Source organism: Genypterus blacodes, unplaced genomic scaffold, assembly GCF_046128005.1.
Source record: "Genypterus blacodes isolate CSIRO-AG114 ecotype Tasmania unplaced genomic scaffold, CSIRO-AGI_Gbla_v1 ptg000195l_1, whole genome shotgun sequence".
NCBI classification, from domain to species: domain Eukaryota; kingdom Metazoa; phylum Chordata; class Actinopteri; order Ophidiiformes; family Ophidiidae; genus Genypterus; species Genypterus blacodes.
In genome coordinates, this window is record NW_027466995.1 from 400051 (window position 1) to 410911 (window position 10861).

Sequence of the window (10861 nt, forward strand, 5' to 3'; positions counted from 1 at the left end):
GGTGTGCCAGCGTTCTAGTACTTCATGTGCAGGCTGGATGGCACAGCTAAATGGAACGCAGCCATCGTGATCATTAGTTACACCTGTGCTTGTGCTGCTATGGCAATAGTAAAAAGCCTGCAGTGAGACAGATCTGTTACATTCGCGCCTCCATGCCGCATAATATGCATTCCATTAAGTGTGCGTAGCTGATGTCACAGTAGAAATGTATGCATGTTGTGACTCACAATGACAACAGACAAGAACGAGGCGACACGACCCCAATAAACCGGATAGATCCCCCGGAGGTTGCCATTAAAAGTCCAGTGTAAGGATTTGATAGTATAACTTTAGGATGTGTGTGTTCTGCGTCAGCCAGATCCGCGCATATTGGATGTGTGTGTGCTGCAGTAGGTGTCCCGAGCTGAGCGCAGATCTGCTGTGGAGGCAGAACCACGACAGGCTGATTGACCCGGGAGGTGTTCAGGCTTCATAAAGTCTCATTACATTCACATTAAAGGACTGAGATGCGTTCAGGTGAGGATGTTTGGGCTCATAACGCAAAAAAAACCCCAACAACAAAAATCACAAAGTCAGCTGTTACTCTGCAAGGGTAAAATATAAATAAATATAATAATAAACAAAATAGGCTGGTGATAAAAAATAGACAGAAATCATATAATGGTGACACACACACACACATACAAAAACACACACATACACACACATGCTTGAGTCAAAGAAACGTGCTTACCGCGCTGTGATGGTAATCCAGTGTTGTGCTCGCGGTGGCAGACACACTTCACTGAACTGTGTGTGAGAGAGGCAGAGCAGCTCAGCGCCACACACACGCACACACACGCGCACACACAGACACAGACACACAGACACAGACACACACACACACACACACGTGCACAGACACACGCACACGAGCGCACACTGCGTCAATGCAGAATACAAACACACACTACGCTGGGGTCTGGACCGCTGGCTCTTCACAATAAAAGCCATATTTCTGCTGCACATGGACGTCCTTTTGAGCGACAATCTACCAGACTGCCATTCACGCAGTTTCCCCGGAAATTCATGCAAACACATGCATGAAAATCCAGGGCATTTCCTCATTTATTAACTGAATGAAAACATGAAAACGGATTCGTAATGAATTTCAATTGAACAGTCCTAAACTTAATCAACCATCACATCTTGTATATTACATTCCAGATCTCTATTATAAGGAATTCAATCACGTTTATAAATGAAATACAAAGTTAATAATGAGAACTTTATTTTGTACTGTTATACACCAAGTATGTAAACTTATTCCGTTTTACTCATGACAATGGATTTTATTGTGAAGGTTCTAAACAGAAGTAGCTTTCTCCAAATTGACTCGCTCGCTTGATGTTTCTGCTTTAAACGCGTCTCAGCTTCATCTTTTATTCTGCGCAGTGAAATCGCGATTTTCTCCAACTGAAATGATTATGTGATTAATGAGAAAAATACAGTAAAAACGAAAAAAACATACATGTATGTGCAGAGAAAAATTCACAAGAGTAGATGTAATGCACCTGCGTGATTGTAGCACCACCAAGTGACCAAACCTGGTATTGCTGATTCCTGATATAAAAAATGATTCAAAAGGACGATTTTAATTTAAATACAAAATATCAACCTACATCTTATAATCAATTTATGCATTTCAGTATTAAACACGTTTATTTTTCATGATTGTGACAGATATAGACAACACAGTGGTCAACAGAAATGATGAGCTGAGCGACAGCGTGAGCAGAACAAGACGTGATCAAACACAATAAACCCCGGCTCTGTGAACTTTACCATCATGTGCTGTGTCGGTAGAATACAGTTTTACATTCCAGTCGAAATTTCATACATTACATAACACGTCAAACCAATTTAAGGTCTAAACAAAAGGAACTACGTTATCAAATGCTCCTATAGACGGTGGACAATAAAAAAGTAAAATCCAAAATCAGGGATTTTACAGCCAAAATCTTATAATTTCACTGCTGCTAAACAACTAGTTTTTTTTTCACTGCATACTTCATATCAAACAGCCCATCTTACACAGGGTGACATATGAAGAACTTCCGTATTGCAGTGCAGGATGCATTCAAATGAACACTGACTCATTTCAAAAAGACATGACAGCTGTACAACCAGTATCAGCCACAATCAACACCCAACTCTGCAGCTTTACATAAGAACATTGGTTGGGTGTACAGTACTTTTTTAGGAGCTAAGAGAAGTCAATTTTATACTACCTGCCCAGCATGACAGTAGAAGACTAAGATCACTACTGACTTCTGAGTATTTGGCAAGCCGAATAGAGTCAAATACTCAGAAGTCGGCAGATCAAACCAGAGCTACGGCACCAGTTAAATGCTGGACTTGCTACATTTAACTCGAGGCTTGAGGTTGAGAGATCTGCTGGATGTGTAAGCAGCTGTCATCACATTGACCATGAGAAGTTGTGTAAAGGCTTGTCTGTCTGACAAAAACTACATACTGTGACTATCAAGCAGCTATTGAGCTAGGTGAAAAGTTATTCCCTAATACCATCATTCTGTTTAGAGAAACTACAAAAAGTCAAGGATTTATGAAAAGTAAAAAAACAACAACCTCCCAGTAAAAACCTCACATGTTCTCTCCACGGTATCGCCCGTTTAATGGAGGATCACTGTGATGAACCAACATGTAGACATACAAGTGTCTCATCCACACAGAGGCCTTGAGCCTTCGCCTGACCCAAACCACAGAGACAAACGGCGTACTGTCCCTGATGTTTACACGAGCACACAATGTCTCCTCAACAGAGCGTCACCTCTCTGACATGAGCTCAGAGGTCAAAACAAGTCAAACCAAATACAAGTGCTCAGCGCAGTCGGCGAGGTATTGGCGGCGGTAAGGGCGGCGGCGAGTTTGCTCTGTTAGAAGAGGGTCTCTGCGGAAGAGCTCGCTGGGGACAGGATATGTAACGCTCGTGCAGCATTTTCTCAGGCACCCTGCAGGCAAGAGAGGGGAACATTAAAGGGTGCTACAGTGGTGAACCCTGAAAAAATACTGTAGTAAAATCACTTCATGATAACACAAAGTATTCAAAAGCATCATAAAGTATGTTTTGAATAATAAGTGCGCTTAAATATTGAGCAGATAGTGATCCTGTTTCTTAGTTTCCTCTGCTATGGACGTTCTGTTTGTACCTCTGACATGTGACTGCTTGGTTGCTTGTTTGTTGGCAAGATAACTTTAAATCAATTGCAGTTAAGCAACTAATCGGGGATCAGATGTGTATATTTGTTCTGAGGCTTCGATCCTGAAATCCGGTTCACAAACTCACGCACCTCAACTTTTTCTCATTCTTTTAGAGTTCAGCCTTCGTGTTTCACCATAAACAAAACATGTATTACATTACATTACATTACATTACGGTCATTTAGCAGACGCTTTTATCCAAAGCGACTTACAATAAGTGTGTTCAACAAAGGTAGATAAAAGAACTTCAGGTCACATGTACTACATATCTACATGTAGTATGTACTACGTGTCACGGCACAGTGCTGGTGGTGTAAACGTTGACCTCGATGTGGGGATTTTTGTGGCAGACTAGAACATCAAAAGGGGGACGATCTTCTGTCTCGCTGTGCGGTTTGACAAATTTAAAGTGAAGGACTCATTTGCTTAAAACGAACTTTGAATGACAGCGTTCATTTCAAATCCTCCTGTGGTCTTTACACTTCCACAGAACAAGGGGCCTTTTTGTAAAGTGTGATGATTTGAACTGGACCAGAGTAACGGAAAGTTCAACAGCTAAACAGCATACCTATGTGCGGTTACATCAGGTGTGTTCAATGTTACTGGGTTTCTCACGCGATCGTTAAAAAACAAAAGTAAAACTATCACATAAAACATCTCACATTCACAGCTCTTTTCTTTATTTTAAATAACAGGAATTGGCAGCTGTTCTTGTAAGTAAACTGCGGTGCTTTCAGAGCTGCTTTGATCGACACCCACGCGTTTCTGAGAGACATAAATATCACACGACACCATCGTGAGCGTCTTATCACTTTCACACTTTTCTCTTCCTGTCTGCACATTTTTGAGGTTGTTAGTGTTTCCGCTTCAGCATTTCTTTACATCTCACTTATCACTTTCTATCCACTGTTTTCAAAATAAAGTTCTAAAAAGAGACGCTGGTCTATCGCTTTATTGAGTTTAGTCCACAGCCGTTTCTGCATTGGACGCACAGTTTGGGTTGATTGATCTGCATAATAACTTGTGTCTCTCCACTGACCTTTCTGGAAGTCGTGGAGGAATCCTGGGTGGAGGAATGTTGGGTGCAGCATCAGATGGCCTCATAGGTCGTGACGGAGGAATGCCGCTTTCTAATATGTCCTTAAAAAGTCAAGATTCACACCATGAACACACACAGATAAAGCTTTAATATTCACAATCAATTCCACTTAGTAGTGTAGAAAGTGACACCATCTAACTGGGCAGCTGTGACTGCTTCATGGGCCGTGGGACTAATTCACTCTCACCTCAAACTCCGGCTCTGTGCCGCTGCTGTAGCTGAAGGTGCTGTGAGTGCTCAGCCTGTTGCTCTCAGTGCCTGGAGGAGGAAACAGAGGTAAAGCGATTTAGTGGTAAAGAGATATCGATCTACTTAAGTTGGTACTTGTGGGGAACTAGTTGCTATGAACCCACTTGAAAGAAGAAAGAAGTTACAGTTCTGCAACAGGAGATCAGAAAGAAGTGAAGCACGAAGACGCCAGCAAATGATTCCTCACATATTTACAACACACTGAAGCATTTGAAGCAAGTTTTCGCTCATGATCGGATGTTTTGCACATTATTTTACTTATAAAAGGACTCTAAGTGTTGGGTTCATGCTTATCACTATAATCTCACAGCAGGAAGGCTCATGTGTGTGTGTGGTTTTCCTCTGGGTGTTGCTTCCCCTCCCACAGTTCAAAAACATGCAAGTTAAGACAACTGAAAACTCGAAATTATTGGATTTGATTGCCTTGAGAATTGAGAAGGATAGAGGCAGGATTGAGAATGGAATGGAAGAGAACTTGAGTTGAGGGCTCACTGGACGTGCTGGACGTGCTGCCCGTCTTCCAGCTCCCTCGCTGGATAGGCCGAGCCACTGGAGGGGGCAGAGACACGTTACGGGGGGTCGGCTCGTACACGGAACACTCCACGACCGAACCCCAGGACGAGTTCCTTGGGAGCGGAGCACTGATCTCATACTCTGAAAACAAGAATAGAAGAGATATATTCACATTATATATCATTATTACCACTTAACACATATCAGCCAATAAGAAACAACAATTTCATCTGGCATGCATGTCAACAAAGCAATTTCTCAGGACTCGCTTGTAATGTCAAAATGATTCCACCTAAATCCTTTCCTCTCTCTTTGTGACGCCTGGTGATGCTGTCTCGTAACGACTTCAGATTGTCCTGGAGGAACATAAACAGGACAGAACGTTAAACCCCCGTAGACAGAGTCCACTGACCTCACATGCAGTTTAGATGTGCTTTTACCTTCTGGATGCGTATGGAACTGGCCCTCTGCTGGTGATCAAACTGCCACACCTTAAACTCTTGGACGGCTTCTTCCACAGTGATATCACCCACTTTCACCCTCTCCTGCAGGGAGATGAGCTGCCTCTGTCCAGGAGTCTTCATCCCGGCGTAGGGGTCATAGACGGCCGCGGGAGACATGTTGGTTGCAGGCCGTACTTGACATCCTGGGGAGGGTGTGGGAATGGGGAGGAGACATGATACAGAATGAATAACTTACAATACAATAACAAGAAACACTTACAAACTAAACTTTCTCCTGTGCCGTTTTCAAGTGATTTCAATATTCCACTTTACCTGGAGGCGGTCCCAGGGGCAGCAGTCTACTCGGGGGGTTCACTTTATCTGAAAACACTGTCAGAAACACTTGAGTCACTTCATAGCACACTTTAATGATATCCGACATGTGGAGAGGAAACGAAACCCCACAAACCTCTGGAGATGTAGGTGGACGTCTTGTTCTCAGGCTCTGGAGGTTCCATTTCAGATCTGGGAACGGGAGCCGGTGGACGGTTGAAGACTGCGGAACTGTTGGCTGTGTTTGTTTGCACGATATCATAGATGTCATCTGGGCAGATGTTGTACGGGTCCTCCTCCTCTTCTGCATAATCCTCCAGGTCACTGCGATGCTCTCTCATCTCTTCTTCCTCTTTTATAACGTGCGGTTCGTTATCCTCAGACGGACAAGTGTGGGGTTTCCCTGGTGGTTGGACATACAGTAGCCCTGCTTACACGCTGTAGGTGTTTAAGGAAGGTGTGTTTTGGGGAAATTGGTCAAAGTTTCTACCTTGGAAGAACTTCCGGAGCATCACCTCTGCAGGGATCTGATCGTCTTCTACAGCCGTCATCACCTCGTCTGAGAGAAACATCATCATCATCATCATCATCATCATCATCATCATCATCATCATCCTCACTTCAGTTATTTCAATGATTAGTTGAGATGATGTTTGTAAACCATCTTGATCTTACATAAATCCTCTGCACACTCAGGGTCGATCTCCAGCATGGACTCGTAGATCTCCTCTGTGTAGTCTTCATAATTCATCCTGCTGTCCTGAGACGAGGCTAACATGTCTTCATACACGTCTCTGCACGGCTCCGTTTCTATGCCGTCCTTGAGGTGAGGCGTGACCGTATCCGCCATGGCCTAAATCAATTAGAACACAAGATACAGACTGACTGTGACATAAGGCGACCGGTAGGTGGACGCTATACAATAAAAGACCAGCTGACTTACAAGAAAGCGGTCCATAAACAGTTTAAGATCTGAGAAGCCACTCTTCTGTGCCAGTGTGTTTGGATAGTCTCCATGCTTGTTCATCACGCTGTAAGCCTGCACAGCCCCGGGACACTGAAGGAGAATGGTAGTCAGCTTCTTCAGGCCATACTTAGCTGCAAAGTGGAGCAGTGTGGGAAGCTCTTCGTCACGCTCATCTGAGGGACAAAAAGAAAATTAGATCCCACCACTTGTGCGATTAAACGTCGGTTTTTAAAAGCTGCTTTGCTTTGTGTTTTCATCGTTCTGAGATCAAGCAGGCATTGAGGAGGTGGAACAAATAAAGCTAAATCCTTTCAGAAACATATTTGTTATGCTTATAGAACAGTAGGAGATCCCTGCATCTGATTGGTTAAACCTGGTGTGTCTCTTGACCAAACATGGACGCCTACACCTCAATCAAGTTTGTGCAGAACAGGAGGAGGCAGTAAGTGTGATCTGTGTGTGTGAAACATAAGCACAGAGCACTGATGAAGCCTGGAGTCAGAGTGCTATACACACATGCGGCCATGTTGTCTTCTTCAATCTGTTTGTTTCCAAACACCTGAAGCCCTTCTGCTGGAATCCTGGATTTGAAGGAGTCTGTCAGCATGTTGTCCAGACTCTCTCTTGTGTTGGACGTCAATTTGAACGCCTGGAAACACCAAACCAGATAGTGTGAGCTCCATTTCCACATTATCAAAGCAAAGCTGGCAGCTGTGCGGCGTAGCTTCTGTGCGACACGACGTCTCACCTGACAGAGGAATTCAACAGGATCCGCCGCTCTCTCCAGATGCCAGCTGACCTCTCCCATGTGTGTGTAGTATGTAACAGGCATCAAGCTGACATACGACTCGTGCTCAGTGTGCAGAGTGAGTGAGACCCTCCCAGCAGGCATATCTACAGGAGGAGGAGGGCACAGCAAGGTTAAGACCTCCATCCCTCTATCAAAAGAGAAGCATGTTCACAAGTTGCAGCAGCAGATACTCACCAGGTGCCGTCACAGTCAGGGTGTATTCGTTCTCCAAAGTGCCTGAGACCTTTTTTGGAGCTGCATTTTCAGACGCAAACTCCACCTCTGGCACCGACTGATCATCCAGTTTTTGTGCAAAGATGAAAAAAATGGTCTCTTGACTCTGAATTAAGGGGAGGAACAGAAAACAAATCGATCTAGAAGTTGTTTCCAATAAAGACAGAAAGGACTCACACACATAGAGACACACTCATATTGTCTTTGGTGTTATGAATTACTCATCTCACCCCACACAGGATCCTGCTGGGTTGAGCAGTGAGACAGGTGAGGCATGCGGGTGAACTCGTTTCCTCAGTGGCCAAATTCTCTTCGCTCACATTTTCTTCTTCCGTCGTCACAGTTTGTTCGTCCGCTTCTGAATTCCCTTCCTGTTGTTCGTCAGCTTTAGGATTTTCATTTGGAGAGATCTGTAAGACATGAAGCTCCTCCACAACCGCAGCTTCGCTTTCACCTTCAGCCTCCACCGGCCTGACTTCAGACTTGTGCCTGTGTTCGCCTGAATGTGTGACAGAGACGGAGGTGTGTTTATTAAAGCATTACACATACACAGGAAGGTTTGCTGAGTTGTTCCTCTAAATATGTTTGACTACTGAGGGACCTCTCACACCCTCAGTAACACAGATATCTGAGTGACGTCTGACATACTGTCATTGATGGACTTCATGATGGTGGAGATGTACAGAGCAGGCTCATCCTCAGCACAAAGTTTCCTCCAGCTTGGCCAATCTTCAAAGTTCCCTACGAGCGCGTCGTCCTCCGATATGCCGCACAACAGCGCCACCACTCTGTGCGGAGGATGGAGGAGCCTCTGAAGCGACCCCTGCAGCTCTGGGTCGCAGAGGATTTCTAGGAAAGCCCCCGTGAGCAGCAGCACGATGCATTTGCAGCTTTGGAAACAATTGAAGTCATATCCGTGGAGCTGATCGGCCGGCCCGACCGAGTACAGCAAGATGGACCTTTTGCGGAATTTCCTGGAGGATTTCAAGATGCTCTGCAAATACGTGGCCCATTCCTGAGCCTCGGCCGTGTGCAGGATCAACAGCTCGTGTGCCGAGAGGGACTCAGACGTCGCTGAGAAACAGAACATATCAAAGCGTGATGAGTGCATACAAGTAGCGAACCAATGCACTTCCATATATGTCCCACAGCAGGGCCTTAAATGGAAGATACCATCATTAGTTCCTCTCAAAATCAGTTGCAGACCTGTAATCAGCTCCAACTCAAGCTGGCGTGACACTGCAGACTTTATGTGTTAGTTTCAGTTATTACAGCAGCTAGTGTTTGGTGTGGAAACGCTCCACCGTGTAGCAGCTGTGTCAGAGCCCGGGCCGTGGAATGTCAAGGTGACTGTGGCTGAGGAATGAATAGCCGACGTGTTTGATATTTCAGTATCCAGCCAACGCGTTGTGGAGTTGTGCAAACATGGCGCTGAGTCAACACCGGTCAGAGTAATTTTGTTTGACTCATTACAGTGTTTAATCAGGTCAAGTTCACCTCCCCACAGCCTAACTGGGAAAGAAACCCAAACATGTGTATTTCACCTTCATCACTGTTCGCAGCGTTGCCATGGGTTGTTAATGAGTCGGCGAAATGATTCATTTGGGTGTGGAATTGAGAGAAATGATACAATTTTGGCACGTATGAATTATTGAACCACACAGGAGAATTATGACTGCTGCTTCCTCTTTTCTTTGGAGCATTCACGTATTTCAGTTATATAAATATATGTCTCTGTTGAAAGAAAAGCTTGTAAAACATCCATCAAAGAGTAACAAACATTGATTACTGGATTAATAAATGGCTCAGCAGAGTGACACTTTCTGTAAATATCCTGTTTCTATGTTCGTTACTTCTTCACCAACTGAAAGTGAATTTCTTAAAAAAGGACAAAGTGGTGTTTTTACCTGATTCAGAGGTTGAAACCACTTCTTCCATGGTTGTAGGAAAACACCGACTCACCCCACAAGAACCAACATTTGTGCCAGTACGTTCCTTTTTAGTTCCTTGACATGACTGAAGCCCCCTTCCTCTTCATTTTAGACAACGTCAGTGCTCGGCAGCTATAAGCTCTCTCTCTCTCTCTCTCTCTCTCTCTCTCTCTCGGCTCTGTTGTATTAATAGCAAACGCATAGTTTCCTGATTTTGGTCACTCTGCATCACTTCCTGAAACAGTTGAAGAAGTGAGAACATGAAGCCTCTCATTGAAATGTCACCATCTGCGACGTCTCTACACCCACACTTTGGACTCAGGGCCAGCCGGTCACTTCTCTGTGAATGGTTTAAGATTTGTTATTAACTTTATTTGGGTATTATTTAAATAAAGGGGAAACAATACCACAGAAGCTTGTGGTGTGTTATGTGTACTGATGCATGCAGGCACAGACCTTCCTTTATACAAATGACTTTAAGCCTTTTTTCATTTACTGTAGAAAATTTTTTAGTGTGGTGTTGGTTCTCACACACACACACACAGAGTTCTGTAGCCATTCACCTGTAGTGGTGGTCACATGCTTGTTCTGCTTTTTCACTTCCTTAACAAGATAAAGCAGCAGGAGAGTTTCATAACGTCACAAAAAGAGTGCAGCGTCTGCGCCCTAATAACAAGTGCTCGATTCAACAGGCTGATGTCAGGGAAACACTGCGTACACATGGAAGAAGTGGTTTCAACTTCTGTACACACACTCGACATGAGGCAGTGTCAACAACTACCGCACAAAGTGTCGGCCAAAGTGAAAGTGATTTTGATGCATTTATGGTAAAATGCAGTGATAAATTGCAATGGTTGTACTATTATTATTGTTGTTGTTATTATTATTATTATTATTATTATTATTATTATTATTATTATCATTCATTCTAGTTTCGATAGGAATAATATGTAGACACTTTAGATACGAGAGTACCTTTTAAAACTGATCACACACACACAAACACACAACCTATTACTAAACCATCAGAATGAATCAGGT

General features: G+C 43.9%; 1 protein-coding gene across 1 annotated transcript; it reads right to left on the bottom strand.

Moving 5' to 3' along the window:
* Positions 1-1682: 1682 nt before the first annotated feature.
* Positions 1683-10135, bottom strand: pik3ap1 (phosphoinositide-3-kinase adaptor protein 1). Its single transcript, XM_076169296.1, has 17 exons — positions 9797-10135; positions 8538-8963; positions 8120-8388; positions 7851-7995; positions 7614-7759; positions 7382-7514; positions 6842-7038; positions 6574-6751; positions 6389-6457; positions 6035-6301; positions 5899-5955; positions 5563-5768; positions 5415-5478; positions 5102-5263; positions 4548-4618; positions 4301-4401; positions 1683-3011 (listed from the first exon to the last, which is right to left on the bottom strand). Exons 1-17 carry the CDS (start codon positions 9825-9827, stop codon positions 2882-2884), a joined length of 2652 nt encoding a protein of 883 aa, XP_076025411.1. The 5' UTR covers positions 9828-10135; the 3' UTR covers positions 1683-2881.
* Between the last annotated feature and the right edge of the window lie 726 nt (positions 10136-10861).